At 37.5% G+C, this 27,869-nt stretch overlaps 1 protein-coding gene across 1 annotated transcript; it reads right to left on the reverse strand.

Annotated features, from left to right (window-relative positions):
* Positions 1–19,312: 19,312 nt before the first annotated feature.
* On the reverse strand, positions 19,313–22,588 carry LOC131783339 (uncharacterized). The gene is made up of 2 exons (XM_059100071.2): positions 22,322–22,588; positions 19,313–20,588 (listed from the first exon to the last, which is right to left on the reverse strand). The coding sequence occupies exons 1-2, from the start codon at positions 22,373–22,375 to the stop codon at positions 19,779–19,781; spliced, it is 864 nt and encodes a 287-aa protein (XP_058956054.2). The 5' UTR covers positions 22,376–22,588; the 3' UTR covers positions 19,313–19,778.
* Between the last annotated feature and the right edge of the window lie 5,281 nt (positions 22,589–27,869).

Here is a 27,869-nt window from a genome sequence, read left to right on the forward strand (position 1 = left end):
GATTCTTCAAACATATTTGCCAGTAGGAGAACATCCGTTTTGAGATAAAGGTCATGGTAATCACCCATCGTCTTCATTTTGAACTCTTTCCAGACCTTCTTTACATTCTTGTAGTCTTCATGTGAGATATCACTGTCGTTCAGCTTAGAGTAGAACTCTTCTTTGGGTGGCAGTTCTGTTTCATTAAACTTAGTGGTAGTATCCATGTTGTCATATAGGTACACACCTTTCCGCGAGACCAACTCGATTTTTTCTATGAAGACTTTCCTTTTTAAAAACTCAGTTTTGCGACTAAACTATCGAGGAAGAAGCCATGAACCCAAAGCTGTCGAGAAAGCAAAGCTGGTTTTTTACGTCAACTGTTTTACCTTCTTTGTTGACGAAAGAGCCAACAACGATATCTTTGCTGAAACTGATGTATTTTTCCTCATTATTTGGAATACATTTGATGTTTTCTTCGGATTTGCCGAGATTTTTAACGAATAGATGAGAGTCAAAGCCAGCCAAGTTGTGAATGATGACAGGAGTGAACTTCGGCTTCTTGAATCGTAGGTTGCATTTGTAGCGAGCTGCTCCACGATACCTCCCTGTGAAATGGCAGTGGTGGCTCACTCTGTCATTGTCATTGTCAAGTAAACACTAGCAAATCCAGCAGTGCGTTGCATCATTGAAATCATGCCGATCTTCATCTGTGGAGGTCATCTTCTCGGCAAAGTCCAATTACTTAGAAATCTCCTTAATGTTTTCTTCAAGCTTTTCTAAAAGGATCCGACCAACATCTTCATCCTCACTGCTCCTGCAGGGGCCGACCGAAGGCTTCTTTACTTTGAAGATGACTGGCTCTCGTGAAAAAAGCTTATCATCCAAACTAACGATGTGATAACAGAACCCAGATGGTTTCTGCTTTTGATACTGATTAGTGAAGCTCTTATCACTCCTGAGCTTGCATGTGTTTATCGATTCTGTTAATTATTCAAAGTCATCGTAAATTAGGAATGGAACTCTTACAAAACGATTGTGATTCTTGAATTTGATATACGGTCTTATTCCTTCATCATTTACTTCCAGCATCACGATACGTCCTGTTTCATTATTTGAGCAGCATAGATCGTGAATTGCTAATTTTTCTTTACTTGGAAAGTGACTCAAACCTCTTCGACAGAAGGACAATGAACCACCTTGCTTTGTGACTTGTTTCGAGAATAACCTTCAACTGATTTTGATCAAGCAATAATGCTGATTACCTTCTTCTTTTATCATAAGAAGATCGATGATTAGTTTTCCTTCCTATTCTCTGTTCTTCTTCTTCTCACTGATCCTGAGAGGATAGACTTTTGTACCTTTAAGACCAAACACATTGACCGCGATACCCTCAATCTGTTTGTCAAACCTATCAATATCTCGCAATTTTACTGGGAATTCGATCCCTGTGAAATTCAATTGGCTTCTCTTTCCTCTCAAGTCTGAAATCCTCTCAGGGTGTGACTAGAATGATCCATTATCATTTTCCCTTACCATCTCAGACGACAGGGTCAACCTGATTTTAGTCTGACGGTTGTCTCTCATTATCCTTGAGACTTCTGGTCTGGCTGTTTTTCATGGACACTCTCCATCCAAATATTGCTGCTCCGCCGTCTGGATCCAAAAGATCTTCAACACCTTCAATTCGAAATTGCCTCGTAAAACCTCTCCACCCAGTTGCTGATTCATCAGCAACAAATTGTGTGCGGTCGACAATGTCGATTGAGCGAGACGGCTGTTTTTCTCTTAGTTTATTACCCTCAGCTTTGAATGACTTTTTCTACTTTATTAGCAGAGTATTTCTCAATAATTTATTAAAGAGGAAATGTGCCGTAAAATCTTTGACATTAAATATCCTGATGTCAGCCGCTCATGGCTTATGAATCATCGACAGGATTTTAGCGCGCGCTCACTTTTGATAAAACGGTTTTAAACAGATTTTCTCGCATCTTAAAAAATTTATCTGAGTTTAATTTCACTTATTTTTCGTTTATCTTAATAATCAGTCGTATTCAGAATGTGATACTTCCTTACACGAACCATTACTGTTCGGTTTCTTTGTTTTTTCCCCTTCTTTGAATATGGTTTGCTTGCTGTCCTCCTTTGTTGACGCTTCTTCTTTAATTCCCCTTTCAAAGTCCTAGTTTCATCACTTCTCTCCATCTTCATTTCCAATCTCCTTCGGGTTCTCTCCATTCCCAAAATTTTCTTGTACTCTTCAAATACGATCATGCACGATCGTATAATATACGATATACGATCATCAAATACGATCATGTAATTATTTATTTTTTATTTAATCATTATTTATGCACGGTAAAAAAATTCACCGGGAAAAAAAATTCCAGTACAATGATTAATATCCTAAGAACCTAAAAATTCTAATCCTTACATTATATTAACTAACAGCAATGTGCCACTTAAACACCTGATTTCCATGAATGTCGTGTTTAAAAATTATGATAGAGAAGGTGTTTAAATTGGTTTAATGAACCAGACTCTCTATTGTTACATTAGGTTGTTTACGGAGTGCCTCAGAGAATAGTTTGATTCATTTCGCTCTATAAATTAGACGCGAGATATTCGGGAACCAGACCATAAAAAGACTTGAAAACCATTAAGGCGTTCTAAATTTGACACTGAGATTTCAAGTCTTTCCAACTGAGTTTGTGAAACAAGGAATCGACATTTACGTCAAAGTTTAATGAAGTTATTGCATGTGCAGTACGGTTTTGTAGTTTTTGTAGCTTGTTAGATAATGGTTTGCCACAAATACCCCAGACTTGGCTGTAGTAATCAAAGTGAGATTGAATACTGCCGGAATAGAAAATAGAACCTTGGAAGTGAAAAAGATAACTTTCCTATTATTTTTAATTTCCGCTTTATACATTTCCTTTTTATTTCTGCAGTTCCTCCTCCGTGATATTTGTTTTTATGGCAACAGGTGTAGCACATATAAAATGTAATTTGGTAATAGAAATACTTTGATTTATGTCTGCCAAAATATAACGGACATGATGAATACATTTAGATAACTGCATTAAAAAACTGAATAGAAAATAGAACCTTGGAAGTGAAAAAGATAACTTTCCTATTATTATTAATCTCCGCTTTCCTCCTCCGTGATATTTGTCTTTACGGCAACAGGTGTAGCACATATAAAATGTAATTTGGTAATAGAAATATTTTGATTTATGTCTGCCAAAACACAACGGACATGATGAATACATTTAGATAATTGCATTGAAGAAACTGAATAGAAAATAGAACCTTGGAAGTGAAAAAGATAACTTTCCTTTTATTTTTAATTTTCTTGGTGTATGCAATGATTTGGTTCTGGAAAGTCGCCTTGACAGACCGAGTCCTCGGTGATGCCTTTAGACAGCTTTTTTTTTTTAATTGATGACGAAAAGTCAAACAGGATTTAAAAGATTATCTATTATTATCTAAACTTTAGTTAAGGAATCAAATAATTAAGCATTTGTTTTGGTCGCCATTTCCAAAATTTAACTTATTTCCTTATTTTTTTTTTTTTTTTCCTTATTTTTTTTGCTTCTCGGAAATGGAGTGCGCAGACTTGGGCTTCTCGCCTCTCAGCTCTCCTGAGTAACGTTTTAACTACAAACCTTTTCATGGCAAATTGGCGTGAGAGTCGAAAGCGAGGTATTTGTCAGTGTGGGTAGATATCAATGGCCGGTTATCGAAACAAAATTTAGCCGCTGTTTGACGAAACCGCGTCCTCAACAATCCTCAACTTAGCTGGGCCTTTTATCTGAACATTTGTTTTTGTGAACAGTGTCAAGAGGGCTGAAAGCTAACAGTGGAAGGAAATTTATTTAATTCAACCCTCTCATAGAGAAAGCGTGAGGCGCGCTGACTAGGTAACACCGTGGTCGTGTAAATAACTGGCCCGTTAACTGTCTTATGAGGCAGATTTCGTACTGACCAGATGATAAAGGAATCCGCGATACTCCTCTTTTCGAGTTAAATTTCTAAGTTTTCCTCAATGAAGTGTAGATCAATGTAACACTCCCTTTTTGACAGTATTCAATTTGATCAACAGGTTGGCAATGCTAACTGACATGCTCTCTCCCTCTTTGAGCCTGCCTCTCTTTGACCTAATTCTTAGCCATGTCTGACGTATTTTTTCATTTTTGAAAACTCCCCCTCTACATTTCAAATTTATTTCGCTTTTTTTCTGATCTCATTTTTGAATGACGTTTTTAAGCTACATAATGATAAATAATTGCCCTAGAACAGTAAATCAATTGCAATCAAAACTTCTGAAATTTATTTGAATAGTTGTAAAATTAGACTGGCACGTTCATGAAAAGGTTTTGTTTATTTGAACTCTCCGCCTAGCGTATTCAATTTCTAGGTTAAATCCAGTAATCTGATGAAATGATTCAATAATAATTCATGCGAAATTCTATTTGTTTTGTTTAAATCAACTTTCTAAAGAACTTAGTACCGACTAATGGTAAGCATCCTAAATGTGAGTTTCTTGCTCGCCAAATTGTACAACGAAAACACTCCGTGAGTAACATAACCATAACTAGAACATTTATTTGTAGTTAGAATGAAATTGAAGGAACATATTCTGGCACGAACAAACAGACCCATGTGTATGACAAACTACTGCAATTATCAAAATTTTGTTATGCAAATATATGTAGTGCATCAATACGTTAGGCAATATAGTAACTGGCTCTCATTTTAGTAATACCGCTAGTAACAGTCCGATAAGCAAAGAAAGGCAGGTAAGTTTCATTCAATGTCACCCTACGAGCCCTTCAATTGTTATTTTTACATTAAAACTATGAGAGAATGAGACTGAATTACCAAAGGTTATCAACCAAACGCTTTTAAAGCATCTTATAGAAAATGTTTTTCCGTGATGAACAGTATCAATTAAACGCCTTGCAAAACCCCATCGGGAGTAGAGAAGAGACATTAAAAGTAACAACAACAGTATTGTACAAGTTGTACTAGCAGATGGTAAAGTATTTTGAGTACGCTTTTACGAAAAGCACTAAGGACTCTCGACCTGTCTTTTCTCGGTCTTCGTACGTATCTTTTCTGTAAAACGAGCTTACTTACAACAAACTCATTTCAATCTGGTTAACTCTGTTCGTCTCCGTAACTCTGTTCCCTTCCTCGCTCTTTCTCACTCACTGATTCTCACGAGGTAAACTCTATTTTAAATACTTACATATTCGCTATTGGAAGGCATCAGTGAGCATGATGGCTTACTGATTTTGGAAGATTAAACATTTGTTGGCAGAACACTATAACCCTCACGCTTTTACAAAAATCTAACAAATGAACAACTTCGCACTTGAATGCTTCCCATCATCCAAATCGGTCTTTCACCGAGTTCATGTGGCACCAAGTTTTCTTTCACGTGGGGCTCCTGTTCTGTGCGATTGAGCTCTGCTGAGATTTATTCATGATTTAAACGAAATACGCAGCTGCTCTGGTAATTTGCTGTCTAAAGGCAAAAATCATCTGCTGATATATGGTAGCAGGATTGTTCCATCAGACCACAAGATCTGCAAACAGTTTTACTTTACTTACAAAATAACGATACCATTGTCGACTAGGAATTCAGCTTTTTATATGAAAAAACAAAAACAAAACAAAAAACAGCAAAAGAGCTGACGCAATTTATCCCCTCATAATTTCAGGTTTCAGAGCGTACAACAAGAAATTATGAAGTCATCGCCAACATATATCTTCACACTAATCGTTTTGAGTGTGAATATTTTTTGTGGTAAGTGCTCAAACTCAAGATTATATACTCGAAAAGTACCAGATACACTGCCTTGGTCCTGATTCATTCAATTGCATATGCATTGTGAGTTTGAAGAACGCATTTGCAAAAAAACACTAGTCAATTTGATCAGTGGGGTGATCAGTGCTTCAGTTATCGTAGGATAACCATTAAAATTGGCCGGCTGTAAGAAACAAAATAGCATTCAACGCTGACCCTTCACAACACCGACAACCTCCTTTCAGGATTACAAGAGAGTTTTTTTTTTCCATGAAATCTAAGCCACCGTTAATAAAAACAGGCATAGTTTCTGATTATGCACAAAGACGGGTCTCGATTCATTCGCATGCACTTGCACTGACGAGTTTGATGGAGACACCTACGTAAAGCGTGTATAAATTTTAACAAAGCATCATCAAATGCTTCTGCTTCCTCATGGAGATGACTCTTACTGCTGTGAATGTACCGACGGATATGAAGGACAAAATTGTGAAGAAGGTAAAGGCACGATAAGTATAGTCGTTCCAGACATTTTTTGCGAATAGAGACTACTACTTTGCCAATCGTAATGGACTACTACTCTGCCAATCGTAATTTTTCATTCGCATAGTGAGCTCCTGCAAATCACATAGATTTAAAAATAGTAGAACATCCACAATGACGGGTCTTGATTCTTTCTCATGCTTCTGTTTCCTCCACAGTGCTCCCTTGTCCACCTGCCAAGAAGACGGACGATCCTCAAGGTCGTTGCTGTGGTTTTCCTTTTGTGTATAAAGGGATAACTTACCAATCTTGTACCAAGGTCGTTTATCAGAGATTGTGGTGTTCATTAGACGAAAGCAGTTTTGAATACCCAGAGAGGTTTTTTGGAAATAATTGTTATCAAAATTGGCCAGTTGTAGGAAACAAAATAGCATTCAACGCTAACCTTTCACAACATCAACAACATATCAATAGTTGAAAGTCAACTAAGTGTGTTTGGTTTCCCTCAGCGAAAAACAAAATGTTCTCTAGACACCAATCATTACCTTTGATGTGTCAACAGCACTTAAATACCTTTGCATATTTCATTTACTGAGATAAAGCCCTTCATGTTTAAGGTAATTTTCTGTTTGGAAAAAGTTCTACTTACCTCAACAAATGAATAACCGAGGCCCCCTAATGCAAAGTTTTGTTATGGATCTTAGTGAACCCGTGCACATCAGACAACCCTTGCCAAAATGGGGGAGTCTGCACTGTAACTGGAGATGACTCTTACAGCTGTGAATGTGCTGACGGATATGTTGGACAAAATTGTGAACAAGGTACAGGCACGATAAAAATGGTCGCTTTAGACATCGTTTGCGCTGCCAGTCATAATGTTTCATTTCCTTAGTGAGCCCCTGTAAATCGCATCGATGTAAAAGTAGTGGAACATGTACAATGACGGGTCTTGATTCATTGTCATGCACTTGCACTGACGAGTTTGAAGGAGCAAGTAAAAAATGTCAACTGCCAGAAAATACTGTTTTTAAAGATTTAGGTTGTGATTTGTTCATATGCCAATATTTCAAAATAATCTATTAGCAGTTTTAGTTGATAGTCAACTAAGTGTGTTTGGTCTACCTCAGCGAAAAACAAAATTTTCTCTAGACACCAATCATTAACTTTGATGTGTCAATAGCACTTAAATACCTTTGCATATTTCATTTACTGAGATAAAGCCTTTCATGTTTAAGGTAATTTTCCCTTTGAGAAACAAATCCAGTTACCTCAACAAATGAATAATCGAGGCCGCCTAATGCAAAGTTTTCTTATGAACCTTAGTGAACCCATGCACAGACAACCCTTGCCAAAATGGGGGAGTCTGCACTGTAACTGGAGATGACTCTTACAGCTGTGAATGTGCCGACGGATATGATGGACAAAATTGTGAACAAGGTACAGGCACAATAAAAACGGTAGTTTAAGACATTTTTTGCGCAGAGACTACTAATTTGCCAATCATAATGGACTACTACTCTGCCAATCATAGCGTTTCGGAATAAAGCAATGGTGTTTAACTTTCGAGCTTTTCCAAAAAATCGCGGCCCCTTAACCTCGCCGATTTGGCTGAAATTTGGCCTGATTTTACAGTCCTAACCACGAAATGGGCATTAAAACGTTCTTGTTGTTTCTGCTTGGTATTTCCAATGTTACCTCGATACCTCGATCCGGAAGTGCCATTTACTTTGGACAATGTTTGCTCACAGTACTTATTTCGTCCCGAATGAGATCAAATTCCGGAAGTTTTCCGAATATTATGGAGGTAACTGTTGATTTTAGGCAAAAGCAAATATCTCTGCGCAGCATTACCCCAATGGGATAAATATTGATTTCCCAATGAATGTAAGAACTCGATCAGGCATTAACGCTCGGAATGGTTGATTTCGCCTACCGTTTTGAGAACGAAAATTTTTGAAAAAGGAAAGATTCCCATGAATTCCATCCAAGTTCATTTGGTGGTGATTGGTGATTTACTCTAATCTGATGCCTGTAAGCTACACTTTGCAGTTGATCCTACTTGTCACGCCAACGGTTTAGATATTTGGTAAATTACATCATGTTTTTGAGTGGGTCTTAATTTCGTTTTTGGTATGTTTAAATATTTTTATCGGTATAAAGAAAATCCAACCTTTCGGGATGCTTCCTTGCAATTATTTTTCTTTTTTTCACCAAAGATGAGCGCAAAATGAGTACATGAGCGCTCTCACGAAGGACAATGACATGAATTGAGTGTTGTTTGAAATAAACATCACCTTGTTGGAATGCGCACGTAATCGCTACTTCAGTTTACTCTAAGATCTATTTTACTTTGAGAGACTATTCGTGAAGGATATTTTCTAAAACTCCTTTCCATGGGTCTAAACTAGCTTAAGACCTAGTCTATATGAAAAACGGAACAACGAATTCGAATTAAATCCTCATTCATCACTGAACTGTCGGTTGTAGCGAAAACGAAGACATCTATGACACAAAAACTAAGAAACCATATTTCATTTATTTTTTGGTGGTAAAGAGAGAGGTAAAGAAGTGGCATAGGTACGATGCATGTCGTTTTTTTAGCTTGATAATGGTAACAAGTTCGTAATGTGTTCTCCTTAAATCGGTCAGTCCAATCATGACTTTAAGTTTTACTGAGTGCCGTGTTTTGCATCTCATTTTAGTAACAAATACCAACCCCTGACACAGACGTTTTCAAAAAGGGAGTATATGTAGACCAAGACCAAAAAGTAACGCATCATATAAATTCGAAGCTTCAACATCCCCTTCCCCCGGGCAACCGACGGGTGTTTTACTGTCGTCGGTGCCCAGGGATAGGAAATTTGAACCTTTCCTGACTGGGGTGGCGAATTTGAGCCGGAAATGTCAAGTATTTACAGCGGAATACACGTGTTTTGTCGTAAAATGTGAAGAGATTTAAAGACTTCATTTTCGCGAGCGAATGTCTCAGAAGTAAAGGTCTACAAGGTCTAGAGTTCTAAAGCTTGGTAAATAAGTAGAAAGTCACGGTCACTGAGTTTTCCTTTTTGAAAAAAGTGAGCTTGGGTAGGGCATTTGAACATAATTTTGGCCCCGAGGACGGGAATTTGAAGGAACTAATTTCAAGGAATTAAATACCCGGTGGGGGGGAAAGGGAGTTGAAGTTTCGAATTGATCGACGCATAAGCATGAAATTTGTCTCAGTGCCTACTCTAGCCAAAAGTTATTGAATTTTGCTTCTCAAAGGAGCATCAACGACGTTCGGGCTTTATGTCTCGAGTATACCGTAAATTAACAATTGGTTCATAAGTCAGCGTGCGTTCATCGAGATATTAAGCACGCGGGAAGTTTGGAGAGCACGAAAGATGTGTAAGAGTTGCTCGAGGCGTAGCCGAGAGCAACTCTAGTGTCTAAACTAATTTCTTTTTTTTAGTAAAATCCTAAAGTAAAAAATCGCGGAGAAATTTTTTTTTCTCGAGGGATTTGTTTGCTGACGTCATGAGCGTGCACAATAGGAATATGAAGCACGCTCACGCAATTGAATTTGAGTAGACAAATTTACTAGCTATGTTATGAAGGGATTTACAATCGCTCGAGGCGATGGTATGTCCGAAACTATCTTCAGCAAACCTCGAGAAACCACACTTGACCAACATTATTCTAGAGCATTCTCTTCACAAAGAGCTAGGAAATAAACTGAAGTAAAGAGGGAAATTGATCACTGAAATAATAAGTTTGGCTATCTGTTAAAAACGACAAACATTTCCAATATTGTAGCTCAATGATACCAACAGTTTTTGCTACAAAATCAAAACAAATTTCAATTTTCGTACTTGTTGTGGGCAACATTGTAAACGAAGCATGAAGGACAGTAAAATAATACAAAAAAAATTACCTTGTCCAAACAGGATCCTCAGATAAAGCAATAAATTTCCATTTTCAGGCTCAAGAATAAACTTGATTGCCTGTACATTCCCACCAGTTCAAGTCGATGTCTATCCCCAATCAAATTCCGTTTCGTGTGTGCGGCCAGTGCCAGAGTGTATTACGTTGGCATTTAAGGCTTACTTTTGGTATAAATGCAAATTATTCTTACGGACTTGCCAAAAGGTTGGGGTTTTTCTTATGCTGTAAACTTGAGGAAATGGCAAAATACCCCTGTTTCAAAACGTGATGAATTCGCATTTGCGCGACAAGTGAGTACGGTATCGTTAATCTTAAGTTTGCTGCGATTTAAGTCAAATAAATGACCAGCTGCTATCACCAATCATCAATATATCAGAATAAGAATGCTTCTTTTCCCAAATCCTTTGTTCTCAAAACGTTTAATTAGTTACCAAAAGTCATCCCATTGCAACAATTTTGCTTGAACATCATTACAATATAGTAAATTAAAACATATTTCCAATATATTAGGAAACTTTTTGGATGATAAATGTACTTAAACCGTTTTCTTCTGAACGTTGAATTGATCTAAGAGCTGTTAGGACCAGGCCCAAACATAGCCAGGTCATTACGGGCTGATAATTTTTTTCCTTCACCGTTTCATTTCCCCAATTTTTTTATTAATGAAATCTGTTCATCTATAGACAAACGTTGTTTAAAGTAAATGGTAACCCCTGGATCGAGGTAACACTGGAGATGTTAAATTTAGAAGATAAATTTTTCACTGTTCAAGGTGGCCTAAAACCACCCTAAAATGTTGGAATCATCTGTTGGTAAAACCAGACATTTGCCATATTTTTTAAAATAAATTTTATGAGGAAGGAAAGATCGTTTTATAGATATCACGAGATTTCAAGAAATCTTTACGATAGGACTCGAGTTGAATTTAAAAGATCACTTTCGATGCGCTATATTGATGGGCATGTATGGGCAAACCAAGTGCACTTTCCCGTTTTTTTGCCATGCAAAAATAACTGGAACTTTTTTATATCCATTCCGTGATTAGGACCCTAAAGCAAGACTTCATGCCAAATTTCAGCCAAATCGATGAAATGAAGTGGCCAACGAAAGTACGAAGGTTACAGACTATCGCGCTTAATAGCCCTCAAAACGTATCTTTCACCAAAGCAAACAGGATGCCGACAAGTTTTTTACTTACTTTAACAACTGTTAAATTCATTTTGGAATCTCTCGGCTGACAAACCTCAGATACATTTTTACCACAGATCAAATCCTCTTCTAACCATGCATCGTTTCATCCCGTTTGCCTTCAAAGTAGGATTCGGAGTATTTCCACAAGAATCAAGGATTCACCCAGATTAGTTTTTTCAGTCCTTATGTTTCTGCTGAGACCTTGGGTGGAAATTTTTAACAATATATAGCCATACATGTACTAAAAAAGTCAGACTTCTCGTTGGACAGATGCTTTCATCCATCTGTTTGTTTGTTTTTTCCACCAGACCCGGACTCAAGTTTTTCCCCAAGAGTTGAGGGTTCACCAAGATTTTTTTTTTCAGATTTTTTTTTCAGTCCTATATGTTTCTACCGGGACCTGAGGTGGAAATTTTGAACAATGCATAGCCAAACATAGACTACAAAAGTCAGACTTTTCAATTGACAGATGTTTTCATCCATATCTTTGTTTGTTTTTTCCATCAAATTCGAGCTCAACATTTTGGCCCATTGACTTCTTCCAAATTCTTTTGTTGTAGTCGCCTGGAAATCTGAAGGATGTTTCACGCAGCACAAGAAGAAAGCGAAAATGGTCCTCAAAAGAAAAGTCGCTACCGTTGGTGGAAAGAAACTAAGCATTCAGGATGTATTTGATGAGTGCAAAAGTGCAGCGGAGAAGAAAGGTTTCAAGATTTTTGGTATTCGGGTGAGTACAAAAGATTTTTTTAACTTAGCCTAACATTCATAGGACTATTTAAGTGGCCCAAGACTTCCCCAAAATTTATGTTCTTACGGTGTACTTCGCTCTAGCCTCTTCCCATAACGTTTCCCAGCTCGGAAATCCAACTTGACAAGGGTTAATTTAAGTTTGTGCTTTAATACCTATTGTCTCACACCATGTCGTGCTCTATTGTTTTCTGAAAGACACCTTTATTGAAAGCTGACCGAGAAAACACAGCAACAACAGCCTAGCACCTGGTTCGCTAATACAATGTATGAACAGGCGCAGCAGCCTAGAACATTCTACATTATTACTTCATATCCTATAACAAGGGAAAAATGGAGCTGTCTGGAATGTACTAGAACATTCTTCTAAATACTTTACGAATATACCAAAAGATATTAAGTGATGATAGAGAAAAATGCTGATCAACGCTTGGTAGTAGTTGTGTGAGATATCCGACTCAGTCGAAAGAAACACTCGGTTGTATGGGCATAACCAAAATGCATTACACTTTTTATGGCTACTGCCTCCTATGGAGGCGAAGCCATATTGTTTTCCTGTTGAGTGAGTGTGGGTAACGAAGTCTGCCGAATTTTACCTGATATTCCTCGCTCTTGACTTTTGTTTGTTTCGGAACATCTTCGATCGTTCAACTCCTTGTGACGATTTCTTCGAATCGCTTCGAATGTTACACAGAATATTATCGGGTGATCATACTGTTTTTCGGTACCAAGTTATTGTTTGTCTCGTAGTGTACTACAGAAGACGATAAACATCTCACAATCATTTCAGGATGGCACGTGAGAAAAGAAAGCTTTACCTTGCAGAAATGTCCAAAAAGGACTGATCGGCGCATCATAAAAACTTAGAGGAAAAATTTTTTCTATAAAGAGAGAAAATTTTACTGTTTGAATCAGCGAATTATTCCCAGTAGATCTGAATTTTTCCAGTTCTAACTGTGACACCACAAAAGATGATAAACACCTCAAAATAATTTCACAGTGGCGTCTCCGGCACGTAATTGAAAAAAAAAGAAAAGACTTTTTCCTTGCAGAAATATCTAAATAGGTTCGATCTGCACATCGTGGAAACTTTGAATACGAAAACTGTACTTACCCGAAAGAAAGAGATAAATTTACCATTTCAATCAGCGACAAATGCTCAAAAGAGCAGCTAAAGTTGCGAAGCGAGCAAGGTCCGAAATAGGACACGTTAAGTTCATCAGGATGACGCCATTCGATGGAATGATGGAATAGTGGAATGGCGGAATATTCTACAACACGGAATGCCTTATTGTATGAAACAAAAGTCGCACAAAAAATAGAATTGCAATAAAATGAGAAAATGATTTATAATTAACTGGCAAATCAATCTTGAAAGAAGGCTAGTGTAATCATTATAGGAGCCAAGGGATAGACCGACAGAGGGATAGTCAGGTTCTTGAGCTAGCCCCTATAAGTTATTATTACTATTACTTTTGTTATCATCATTATTATGATTTTTATAATTTTATTATTAATATGATAACTTGTTACCATTTCATTAGTGGTTGAGTATCAATTATTCCCTATATTCTTGAATCATCTTTCTCTTGTGGAACAAGGCTCTCATAAGGATGTGGGATGATGCACGTTTTGCATGCGAAACAAATCTTCTGCAACGCTATCTCATCACCATACAACCCCTGGTTCTTTTCAATGCTACAATAAATTGTGCTATATATGTAGTCTTAACGGCCTATTTTTTTATGCTTGGTTTGTAGTGATCGCTTTCAAAACGTTGCAGATGCGATTTTAACTCACAAGGTAGACTGTAATCTTGATTGCCAACCACTTTTACTCTTCTTCTCTGTCTGTTGTACAGAACAGAAATAAGTGTTTCACAACAAGTGATGGAAAAGTGCAGGAGTTTAAAAAGTATGGAGTATCATCCAAATGCAAAATAGATGACAACGGTCTTGGTATTGGAATGAAACTCGCCAACTTTGTCTACACAAGGTATCTTTGACGAGGGCTCTTGCCCACATTTTCTTAAATGTTAATTCTCAATGCTAAAAGTATAGTAAATAATAAAAGCCAGAACAAGAGAAGCATCTGAGCGGGCCGGAATCTTAAATTCTCAGCTCTGATTGGCTAATCATGTTCTCGTAGCTGGTCCAACTTTTTATGATACGGACCACGGTACGGATTTTTTTCCTTACCATTTACAGGAAAGCAGAAAAGCAGACGAGCATAGAAAAATGGATTGGTTAATCACCAGTCTACGTCGGTCCGTATGGGAAAAACTGTGCCCTTGGTCTTGGGAACTCAAGTCCTCGGGCACAGAATTTTCTATACGATGGGAGTAGGGATATTTTTATTTAAGGCGGCGGGGAGGTTGCATTGTTGTATTTACATTTTAAATAATACTGATGTCACTAGTCTTTGGATACCAATTAGAAGAAAAAAAAATCAACAAATCACACACAAAAAAACCAGTTATCAAGAAAGTAAGGTAATTCACGAGTAAGATAAAATTAAGTAGCGACATTTAAATAACACGGCACAGTAGCTCAATCTTAACATAAACGATGTTATTATTACCGTAATGACTCGATTTAGCGCCCGAGCGCTTATTTACTTTCGGTACCTCAAGGGAGGGTGCTTATCGGACACAGTGCACTTATTAGGGACCGGACGTAATTTCTTTTTTGAGGAACAGGATAATGTGTAGAGCAAAGTTTTGATATCTATTTTAAAAAGGACCTATAACGGACTGGTTCTCCCTGGATCCTTCATGAACCTTCCTGGATAGAACGACCAGCCGAGCAATTGTCACAAAATTTTTAGATGAGAGATACATTTAATAGATGAGAGACTGAAACGGAGACCACCGTTCCTGTAATGAGGATTTAAGTTTGCAATTAAAGGAAGATGAACCACGATTGATCTCGATGTACATGTATTATTGGAATTAGGGTGCTTTCTCAATAGAGGCGCTTATTGGTATAGGGGCGCTTATTGACCAAAAAAATTCGAGGGGCGCTTATTGACCAAAAAAATTCGAGGGGCGCTTATCGGAGAGGGCACTAAATCGAATCATTACGGTGTTACGATTATTTATGACACAGCCATGAACATAAAATTTTTATTGTTAACATGATAGATCGGGTTTTCATTTTAAATAATCTTTTCTAATCTTTTCCTTAGGCCGTAAAGATGGGCTCATTGCAGAAATACAGCAATGTACAAAATGGATGGGATGGAATTAGTAGTTCTACCTGAGTAAATTGAAAATCTTGCTGGGTTAAGGGTTTTAATTCATTAAAGGGTTAATCTGAATTGATTGTGTTTATAAAAGGGTCAATAGGGCTCAATTCGGAAATAAAAAACGCGGCACAAATGGGAAGAGTTTTTGTCATCTTTCATTGAAACTATAGCAGCATTCTACGTTAACTTGTTTTCCTTGAGAGGAAGTCGCAGGCCATAAGTTCTTTGGACGCAAAGGGCGAACCCACATATTTGTGTATCTCTTTGTTGTTTATAATTGGGATTTTTGATATAGTATAGTTGGTGTTTTTAGGCAATAGAACGAGTAATCATATGAAGATTGAAGTCTCCCACAAGATGGTTAGCATGTAAGAATGAAGACTCAGGAAATCTGAGAACTTCTACAGGAAAACGTTTAAAGTTCTAATTCGCCATGCTCAGACGGAAGTAAATGATTTTTCCCTTAAATACAGCAAATATAAAAAAGAAAGACCAAAAAAGCATCACACGATAGAAACTGTCAATATCTTCATCTAAAAGGGTATTCACGCGGAGCCAAAAATTTGCACTTTACCATCTTTACTGACCGCAGCTTCCTATATGTAATAATCATGCAGTGCTTTTACACTAAACTATGGTATTTTGCTGAGCAAGTTATGCCATTAGGGTTAGTTTGAGAAGAGTCTGGGTGGTTTTCGAAAGGAACTCGACTCTCGATCCTGGTCTCGATTGCATGAGTAATGATTAGGAGTTAACTGAGTAAATTATGGTTACGCTTCAGGGAACCTTTCGTTAACTCCACTGCGTTAAGACCACTTAGCAAGCGGCTTCTATCGGAAGGTAAAATTAATGGTTCATATACATGTAAAGAGCTTTCCATTTCAATTTTTCATCACAAATGTTTTTTCTTTACGTTATAAAAGGGACAAAGGCAACATATCCTAATCAACGGGATCAGGTAAAGTTCAATTTTTGTCTTATCTTTAGATAGTTTTCTTAGAAGCATATTGTTTGCAAACATCACCATTGAATTGAGAAGAGTCTGGGTGGTTTTCGAAAGGAACTCGACTCTCGATCCTGGTCTCGATTGCATGAGTAATGATTAGGAGTTAACTGAGTAAATTATGGTTACGCTTCAGGGAACCTTTCGTTAACTCCACTGCGTTAAGACCACTTAGCAAGCGGCTTCTATCGGAAGGTAAAATTAATGGTTCATATACATGTAAAGAGCTTTCCATTTCAATTTTTCATCACAAATGTTTTTTCTTTACGTTATAAAAGGGACAAAGGCAACATATCCTAATCAACGGGATCAGGTAAAGTTCAATTTTTGTCTTATCTTTAGATAGTTTTCTTAGAAGCATATTGTTTGCAAACATCACCATTGAATTTCTCAGAATTGCTACTTATGTATGCCCGAACAAATATGTCTTTGTTCATTATTATGTATAGGGCATAGATGAGTTTCTTAGAAATACCGGAAAATTTAAAGTGCTTCATGTTGACGGGTGTTTTTAAATAAACCCCTTATATATTTAAATAAACCCCTTATATATCACACGATTTAGGGATACAAACGAGTTCTTGCTGCGCGTAAATTTACATACAAAACTGGTGAGCTTTGTCTTTTATCCATGACAGAATCTACAGAACTACTGTTGGTCCTCATAACAGGTTGAAGAATTCTAAAAATAACCAAAAAATATGTGATAAACACGGTCCTGTTCGGACAATTTTAAGAAACAGAGGCTTCGATTTTCTCCTGAGTCGTTCAATGGTTACGCGGTTGAGAGAGGAGATCCGTCTTCCAGGAGAGGGATGGTCACAATGGGAGAAGGCTATGGTCCCCCAAGATGACCAGAGCAGCAATCTTGAAAAACGTGGAGAGAATCATGTTGGTTCCTTTTGCTCGAGCATACGATCCGCATTCCCTGGAGAGGCACAGTGTTGTGGAATTTATGAGTGGCGAGCCAAAGGTACCAAGTACGGACAACCCAATCACGTTGTTTATGTAGGATGTACTTGCAGAGGTAACGAGAGATTCTTAGGAGAGGAAATTCTTGAATACTGCAAAAACGGATTACACAAAGGCAGTCTCATTAATAATGCGTTGGCCAGAGGCTATGAGTTATGGGTTCGCGTCAAGACCGCAGAATGTGACGAGCCCAGGAAATATGCAGAAGAGATGCAAAACGAACTTCTGGCTCAGTATAATTATGCTTGGAACTCTAGGAACAACGCCATACGTGATTTACTGCGGCCGTAAACAATTAGCGAGGGAATTCAGAGAAAATTGGTTAGGCGAAAAAGTTGCCATGTACTTGCGTGATATGAAAAGTTTTTTTTAGTTTCTGGTTTGCTCCGAATTTTCGCATTTCGTTTTCTAGGAATGACTTCGAAATGGCGGATTTCGTTATTGAAGGACATGTTTGTGAATGCATGTTAGTCTATTCATATTTCCATGACAACATTTGGTAATTACAAGAAATGTATTACAGCAAATTAGGGGATGAATTTTTCTTCTGGGAAAACTGAAATATAATTTCAATAACACCTCGTGTATGTCGCAAATAAATCGCACGCTATGACTAAGAAATGCTTGTTTCCCTAGACGTAATCGGCGATAATGTTCGACATCGTGAGATTGCACAGAAAGGGGTGTTCAATCAACTCAACTATACTTAAACCTTTGCAAAATCGCGAGAGATCTGCATTTACACCATAATCTCGCAGTCGTTTAAATGCTAAAAATTCGACTCAGAAGTAGACCTCTCCCGGCTCCTAAATATATCCATATCTATCTCTGTTCATAGTTTATTGTGTGGTCCGTCGCCATGTTCATGTTCCAAGCAAATCCTGTGGGATTTGAACGCTTTTGTTATGTAAACAATTTCTTTTGTCCCTCTAAATTTGCATACCCATTGACCACGTGAGTAAACTGCACTTCACAGTGGTTGCATCGGTCACGATAAAATGCAAACCGCAGACCATGCAGACTGTGCAATTTTTTTTTTTGCTTTTCTTTTAAACTGTGACTTACATATGTTTAAGGTGTGAACACCTTTTCCTTACTCTTGATAACGTTGGAACTTTTCCCAATTATTGGAAACCACATAACGAAATTTTACGAGATTATTTCGGAGCCCACGTTACCTAGCAGAACAAAATCGCACGCTCAAGTTTTTCGAGCACATGGAGATTAGCCCAACACGCCAAGATGATTGCAGATGTAATTTGTGTGGACAGTGATGCTGATTTAAAGGTAACAGCAAGCTATAATAGTCGAAATTCTCCAGCGAAATAAGCGCAGTCTGCACGTTCTGTAGTCTGCGTTTTAGCATGACCGGGTTGTATGGATGCGTGTGAAAGCCGTTAATACGATTTGAAATGGATTTTCAGGAAATGGATTCTAAATTCACTTTTTAGCGGGATTCTGGATTCCAAAAGCTGGATTCTGGATTCCAATGCACAGTATTCCGGATTCCACGAGCAAAAATTTCCTGGATTCCTGAATCTGGATTACCTTACATGGGGCGATAGATCGTTTTAGATTTCAAGTTCCTTTGCTAATGTCTCTTTTCCTGTTGAAACAATACGCGCTCTCAGATTAAATAATCCAGCCAACTGATCTGCCTCCTGCCAGTTAGGATTTTCAATCTCTTTATGTTTGTAATGTAACATTGACTCATAAAAGCTCCTGGGAATGAGCCAACAAAGTGTGTGTATGTAAAAATGAGAAATTTTCTAGGTAACTTCTTCGGATTTGACGAAAAAAGGGAGAACGATAACCATAATAGTCAGTGTGATTTTCATGGATACTGGAAATGCCTAAGATTCTGTTCTAACGACTGATATAGAATCGTCGCAGTTCTTGACACCTGTCAGTGTTCGGACGCTTTTCTTTGTCCCACAGAATACTTTTAATAATTGGTCGTTTCCAAGAAACCAAATACTATTCGATGAAAAACTTATCAAAGGAAAAGAAAAGCCAAAATTAAAAAAAGCAAAACGCAATCACTGCGATTTTCCTTTAGGACATCACTTTCCATTACAATATCACTAAATACGACTCTACTGATGTTATGATTGCCGTTGAAACGGACTTAACCCCAGCAAAATCAACAGGTCGTATTTCAAAACACATTACAGCATTCATAGACAACTTTAGTTTGTACAATAGAAAATTAAATGCTACGCCATGAGGCTATAAGTTTACCACAAATGCTATTAAAAGAGAAAATAAATAAATTTTACTGAAGAGAGGGAAAAAATATTTGGGTGCAATTACTACAATTTATATTTGATATTTGTATCGAAATCGATTCCCTGAGTTTTACGTCAAGAGTAATACTAAACATTAGAGGATATAATTCTTTCCACACGGTATTATCTGTCAGAAGGATCTTCGTCTACGCGGAACTCGTATATTTTCTGTTAACCGAAACTCTTGTTTAACCACTGTCAGTATGTCTTTATCGCCTCGAAAAAGCTTCTGCCAAAAAAACTGAAGAAAGCTTAGATACAGGGAAGCATTTATAATCATTAACATGAGGTCTACTATGGTCATTGGCTTTGTTATACCATGCTCCACTGTGTAAAACTTGAAGGCGACCTGACTTGTAACGACTAAAAACTTGCAAAGATTGTCCAAGACAAAAACAGACAGAGTTAAACAATAGGCACCTCTGGAAATAGCTCGAAAGCCTTTTTCCTCTGAAGGCGGAAATGTAAAATTCAATTGAAATAACAAATACAATGTCCACAGTTTGGAAACCACCACTAAACATTCGACGTGAATCCTCGCGTTTCTATTGTTGACCATGATTAATACATCATAAAGGACAACGGAACCTGCAGTTGTGTTGAGAGACCAGAAGTAGGGCTTTTTGATGATACTCCAGAAGATTTTTTCGTTCCTTGCTGGCCTTAACCTTGGTAACATCTTTGTGTGGAGCAAACAAAACCACACGGTGGATGTTATGATCGAGCACACGAGCCATATCGTCTTCCAGCAGTACGGGTCGCAGTGAGGTATAATGTAAACTGTAAATCCTTCGCAGTCCACACTCGTTGAGTCATGGTACAACGTGCAATCAACCTCGAATATTGAAAACATTACCAGTGTAAATAATCTAAACAGCTGGAAAACAATGCAAAACTGCGGAAAATATGCGGATGCCAGTCTGAAGAATCTGCTTTGACGCTAGAAAGGGAATGGTCAGAAAAGTGTAAAAGACATCAATCGTTTACATACACAGTAAATGGTTTTGAACCCGGGTGTAACATGTAATAGTGTAGTTTGATCGTCCGGGTGAGTGTAGTCCTGAGAAGGACTGTTGTCGGTAGTGGCGATTAACATTACAAACGAACCGAACAGAACGACCTAACTTCACTAACGGATCCAAACGGACCAATCACGACTGATCTACGCCACTTGAGTCTTACAGCCAATAACTTCACGGCAAAACTGACCAATCAGTGTACACAAACCGGAGTTAGAACATTCGACTGACAACAACCTTTCACTTGACTCTAATGATGACTTCCGTTCAGGTGTCGAAACGTCAGTCACCCCTACCGACAACAGTCCTTCTCAGGACTACACTCACCCGGACGATCAAACTACACTATTACATACTTTACTTTGTTGGGCATTCGTTTTTTCTGTATTTAACAAATAGGGAAGCCTCGACTGTGCTCTTTTCGGTTGTAAAACATGCTAGAGGCGGCTAAAGAAGATTTTGTTTTGTAGTAATCTACCGCGTCTTGTTGACGAATAATTAGCCGACTGCTTATAGTCTTTGCGCACTTGGAGCATTACATTGTTTTCTATATAGGGCGTTAGACAATGGAAACCATGCGGTAATATTTATTTTTAGTAACAGTTGCTTCCTTTACAAGTGATATTGTGAGAAAAGCTTACATGTTGATTAGCTTTAGAAGTCAAAAATTATACGTGCGAATGCATATTAAACCATATTACGGCCTTACACCTATAGCAGTGTTTTCGTGTAATAAGACAGTCACAGGCAGCTCACCGAGCTTTCAGGGAGAGATCATTGCCTTTTACTACATTTTATACAAGTCAATTTTGAATGTGATGAATTCATCATTTATATAGGTTTTCAGAATCCATCGGCTTTTCTTTGGAATAATATTGTGGAATTTTAGACAATAAATCAGCCATCTTTGCGTGACCAAAATTTCTCTAGACACAAGACTTGTCTGGTTTCTATTTCTTAAAGCGCTCTTGCTGGCAGAGCTCGACTGTTGACCCAAAAATCGACCAAAATATCGACCAAAATATCGACCAAAATATCGACATCGTTATGATTTCATACTTCTATACTTCTCCATCAAGGGAAGGAGACATAAATATTTTAAATCGGATGATATCAACTTTCCGAGTCAATGGTTAACTGGAATATGCTTACAAATCGGTTTAGGTCACGCTATAATATGCAAAAGACCGATCGAGTGACTCTTTAGTCAGCCCCTGGCAGAGTTAGAAGCAAAGTGAGAACTCAAGAACTGCTAAAATGAACTTTCGATCCAAGCTCTCTAGTCGCACTCTATAGGTAACATTGAATTTGAAAATTTCTTTGGAATACGAACGTAGTTAGACAATGTTTTGCCTACCGAAGCAAATCTGTACAAACAGACAGACTTCTCAGTCCGACTGGAATTTGTTTACACCACATCTAAGGGCCTATTTACACGGTACGACTTTGTCGCATGCGACAAGCTTACGACAGGCTTACGACACGAATTGTTTCGTGTAAATCAAACCTACAACTCGCTTACGACTCTTAAGTCATGTCGTAGGCCTGTCGTAAGCTTGTCGCATGCGACAAAGTCGTGCCGTGTAAATAGGCCTTAATAGATTCAGGAAGAAGAGATTGTGAAACCCTTATAGAAATTTTCAAATTTACTTACTTCAGGGTTGTTTTCATTACCAAGAAGTCCTCCATTTTCAAGGTCTCTGTTCATATCGAAATGAGACTGGTATCAGGTCCAGCTGGCTTGTACTCAAAGAGAGTTTGTCTTCAAGTTTGGAGTTTAAATTAGTCGGCAATCCATGGCAAATAAAACGACGATTAGAAACATATTTTCAGTCGTCCTCAAACTGATAGGCTGAATAAAAAGTCACTCTAAAAAACATTGCTCTACGTTTTTGCATTTTGCTAATTTGCTATTCCGTGAAAACCGGAAGCTAATTCATTTTTGCATGCATTGTTCAAGAGTATTTACTAATTTCTCAAGTAGATCAGACCACGTGGTAGACCACAGTCGCGAGCAGACTGGAAGTGACTCTACCACCCGCTCAAATTTATAGTAAAAATTATCAAGATCGTGCAATCGAGACAGCATTGGGGAATTTTTCCGTAAACGTGTGTTTCTGAAGAACTTTGGCTAACTGCTCAAAATCGAGAATAAATTGATCTTAAATCGTGGCCGAGCAAATGTGTTATTTAAGCGTTAGGTGAAGTATTTAGGTAATTTGTTTTGTTACGATTTAGTAATGTGTTTATTTTTAGCATTTAGTTAAGATTTAAAGATTAAGTCCGAAGCTACTTGGGTTTTGTTTATCGCGATGATTTTCTTGATTGTGACTGTCTGCCTGATTGTCAGATTCCTTGAACTCGAATATCGTTTCCTAAGGAGATCAGGCTGTGTGCCTCTTTAAGAGCCCGTTTTGATTTTTCTCTTATCTTTCAGGGACGAAAATTAAAACTGAATTTTGATAATCACTCAGGCAGGAAACCGCGGGTTAATCAAATAAACTTCCAACTGAATAATCACGTAGAGGAAGCGAAATAATCATACAACACATTCTTTTTATCTCAATCAAACGTTGTCCATTATTTATTTTCATTTCTTGGAGTGAGTTGTAGTTCTCGTCTCACTTGAACAAGTTGTAAATACATCAAGCAGTTGAAGCATATTCTTTGCTCATTTGATGCTAGGTGAAGACAGAGTGAGGTCATCAGCATATTGCAGCAACTTAGCGAACGTCCTTTCTGCTTAGAACTTTCAGCTACAATAACAAATAAATATGGTAATAACGGGTCTGCTTGCTTGACCCCTCTCTGTTTTTCAAAATAAGATTTGAGATATCATTTTTCAATTCACACATGCTGACTTCTCTATTAAAAGTTTATGTCCATCTGATAAGGCTTGGCCAGAACCGAAAGCATCTAAGCATGTTACAATTGAAATAGAACACCTTTCAGTGCTATCAAACGATGAGTAAGCATGTGAATGATTTAGTTCGTTGTTTTGTATAATCTCATAACATCTTTAACTAATCTTGCCGCTTCACCAATAAATCCAGCTACCCTAAACATGACCTGTGTGGTTAGTATGTACTATCTTCAGAAGAACTTTGATTACTCTTGCCACCATTACTTTGGAAACAAGTTTGGTTTCTACATTAGTGAAAGGTATCACTCTCCAGTTTTTTAGATAACTTCTAACTTATCCTTTCTTTTTACTAAGAGTTATGATAGGTTGCTTTTGAAAGGAGGACATTTTCTTATCGTCGAACGACTCAATGAAAAATATGACCACAAGTTCACCAATTAGGTAACTGGAATTCCATTTGTTCTGGGTGTTTTGCCCAATTTTCGGGTAAGCTTTCACGTGTAGTGTTAAGTGACTTCCGTTCTAAACAAACCGCGAACCGTGTCCAAATTTCGGCGTCGGTATTTTGTCGTAAATAATTTCTCGTTGTCGAGAAGCCTTTCTGCGCTCAAATTTGACTTCTTTGTTTTATCAAATGTTTAGTTACTTGTCAAGTAAGTTGTTATTTCGCAACTGCTAAAGTTGATGCTAAGAATGTAGCAGGAATTGAACGGGGAGAAATCTAATTACTAGGATTTCAATATGCAAATACACTTTCATAAAGCTCATTGCTTGTATTTAGATAGGTATACATTTCAACAGTGATTGTGTTTTTAGGCTCTCTGCCGAGGTTTGTCATTAAATTTAGGGCCAAATTTGTCCCGTATCATATGTTTTATGCCTTGGATATTATAACTTTGAAACTGAATCGCAACAAAACTATTGGGGCCGGGAAGCTCAAGGATGTAACTCTTTGTCGAGGAATTTCTGTAGAATTTTCGACGTCACTTATCTCGGCATTATGTAGACGCTTCCACTCAAAGTCAAAAGGAATGGGATTGAGCACATTTTAATGATTTACGACAGCTTTGAACCCCATTATGGTTGAATGATGTCGTCTGAGTACTTATTCAGAGGGTGTACTCGAACTACTCAAGGTTTCCAGCCTGAACAACCTACAGTTTTTCTTACTTCTTTTAGTCGAGTAAAAAAACATCATGGCTGTTGAGAGGATGAACGGCTTTGTTTATGTAGAGCGCTAACAAATAACGCTGTCAAGTTTTAATGTTCAATAATGAGGACGAGCCAGGCACACTTCCCTAATTCGTGCTTTGCAAACTATTTTAGTTAAAAAGTGTAGACTTAGTACTCACTCAGAGGGTATGCTCGAACTATAAGGTTTTCGGCCTAAATGTTTCATACCTAGTTTCCTACCTCTTCTTCATTTAGCAGGGTCGCACCATACATCGTCTGAACACAAAATTTCAAAGTTTAAGGGAAATGTTCATGCTGTATCTAAGGGAAATTCTATGCATGATAACGTGGAAAGTTGACCAGATGATATGATTAACGCCTTGTTTAGGCGGTGTATCTAGAATCATGACTAGATAATAGTACGTTGTTGTAAATACGAAAGTGCCGTGGAATTCTATTTTAGGATTAACAAAAGAAGCATGTAAGGAGTTGGTGTTTTGGGGCCAAAATGTTGACTCTCTTAATTCACGTTAGCTGTGACTACCCTTCTCTCAGCCGGCCAAATTAGATTAATCTAATACGTCAGATCATGTATGTGCATCCTTTATTCTGAATGAGAACAAATTTTTTCATGAAAATTGGCCTCCTACTGATGGAGTAAAACAGTACCATAGTGAGAGAGCTAAAAGCTGTAGAGTTGGCTTTGATCAGTTTTGCTCCCAGCCTTTTAGGCAAACAGGTTGCATGGTTTACTGATATCGCGAATTTTGTTATCATTGTTTATTCTTGAGTAAGGTTATAGAGCTTTAGGATTTAGCATTGACATTCTTCGTGTTCGTGCTTCAGGAAATGAAGGAAATTTGCCGTAAGCGAGCAGGAGCTGTCCTATTTTCCTGTCAATCCTAGAATCTAGCAGATCAAGTTCCTCGGTGAAAACCGACCCTCATAGTAATAAGTGGGCTCACGAGTCAGCGGATCTAATTTTCCTCCATGGGTAAATGATGCCACTCAGAGAATTTTTGGGGCTGAGAGGGATATAGGGAAGAACCATTGTCTACTGAAATTCTCAATTCTTATACATATTTCAAACCTGAAATTAAAAAAATTCCTTGCCAAAATCCTGGAATAGAAATTTGTTAAGGGCATTTGAAGGTGTTTGCTCTCCTACATCTACAAGTTATAATACAAAACTGTTTTATTAGGGAGCAAAATAAGCGCATTGAAAGGGGCCTATCCATTCATGATGGACATAGTCGTTTTCAGAGGTTTTGATAATTCTGGCAGATCCTTACAATATTACCTCTGTTCTAGATATTATCATATATAATTTAAAAAGGAATAGTTAATATTTACTTTGACAGCAGGTGCCCCGCTCAAATCCAGTTTAAGAAGAGACGATAGTAGACAAAGAAGAAGAAAAAAACACAACAAAAAGATTCAAAATCGGTCGACTCCTCGGCTAATCCATTTAAGCCATAAAGGGTACATAATAATGATAAATAATTGTTCCGAAAGACTGTCGGTAAACCAAACCTGCTTTCAATTAGGCAATTGTATATCAAACACATCGCCCTGTTGCTTTAAATAGAAATTTTTGCAGGTGTATTAAAATTGAAAAAATACATTATCTATACACACAGATGAGAAGTAGAAACAATTGTGTCCGTTAAAAATAATTGTGACGATTGAATCTCAATGGTCGTGGGTAAAGCTAACTTAACGCATGGGAAAGCCTTTTTTTTTAAAATATCAACATTTTTTCCAAAGTAAAACAGAATAAAATTATCATACACTGATCTCTGACAGCTCTTCATCGTTTCCTAACATTTGAAAAGGTAAAAACTACGAGAAATTGGCATTTGAATCTTTTGAATGATAACAATATAATAATAATGATAACGATAAAAATAGAAATGATGAGCACTATAACCACCAGCTGTCCGTTGCGGCCTACAAATAATGTTTCTAAACTTCCTTATATGACTAAATAAGAGACCGCAAAAAAAAAACAAAGAAACGGACTACTTTCATAAACAGCCATGCATCCTTATAGATTCGACCATTATTAAAAAACAGTCTTCTTCAATAAAGATTGTCTTGCAATTGGACATGCAAATTATCGCTCAGTTACTGCTGCTCTTTCACGTTAAATATCGCATCATGCCTTCTAAGATCATAGTCACAACATAAAAAGGTTCTGTGTTCGAACGGACCTTAAGGCATAGGTACAAGTCTAATCACCTAACTACCGATTATCTCTTTGGGTCAGGACTTTAATTCTCATTTTTACAAAACATTACTGCGACAGAAACGTGCACTCAGGTATGTCTCATGTATTTTCCAAAGACAAATGAACACACCGTTCCGTTTAATAGAGCTGAAATTCCACCTTTACACTATGAAAATTTATCTGAATTGATACAGGATGTTAAGAATGTTTCAGCACCAACGAATATGCGAAGATTGTTTGCGAAAATGTCTGAAGTCCAGTCTTACGATATACGCTTCTCTCCTAATAGTTGCTAAATAAAACCCTTAAACCTTGTAGTACAAAATGTTTTCTCAAGATCAGTGCGAAACTATAAAATGAGATACCATGCTCTCTTAGGGAGCCAAAGGAAAAATCATTCAAGTTTGAAATAAAAAAAAAATCCATTGCTAAGTATATTCAAGAGAGAAAATTCCTTTCTTGACCTACTCGAGATCATTCTTAAAGAAAAATTTCTTTGTAATGAATAACGCCTATAACATTCCTTTCTATAGTGAAGGCTTCTACCAAGCCATGCTCCTACTTTCCTTTTTCATCATTTAGTATGATTATTTTTTTGGTTGATTTAGGTCCTTACTTGATTTTGAAGACTGGCCCGCCTAGATTAGAGTTAGCTATCTGTGGGCCAAACAAGCTATAGCTTTTATTTCAAGGATGAAAAAAAGAGATTGTTGTTGCTAGTCACAACTATGTTAAAGAGATAATATTTAACTTTCAAAAAAATGAATCTTGATCATGTACTTCGCTTCTTCGTCGAAATCGCTGCCGAGTTTCCTTCGGCGAGTGCTTTTACCGTAACCCACGCGAAGCTACAGTATGCGGTATTCAAATGCCATGCGTTTCCTGAAAGTTCCAAAAAATCCGCCCTCTTCAATAGTGAAGACCTTCATGTCGTAG

This window comes from Pocillopora verrucosa, chromosome 10, assembly GCF_036669915.1.
Source record: "Pocillopora verrucosa isolate sample1 chromosome 10, ASM3666991v2, whole genome shotgun sequence".
In the NCBI taxonomy this organism is placed as follows: Eukaryota; Metazoa; Cnidaria; class Anthozoa; order Scleractinia; family Pocilloporidae; genus Pocillopora; species Pocillopora verrucosa.

Bases quoted from the DNA above. Each gene is read 5' to 3' on its own strand.
- LOC131783339 (XM_059100071.2), bottom strand. From the start codon at position 22,375: ATGAACAGAGACCTTGAAAATGGAGGACTTCTTGGTAATGAAAACAAC. The intron at 20,589-22,321 runs GTAAGTAAATTT...TTCCCTTTCTAG, and splicing joins GTAATGAAAACAACCCTGAA to CGTCAAAGCAGATTCTTCAG.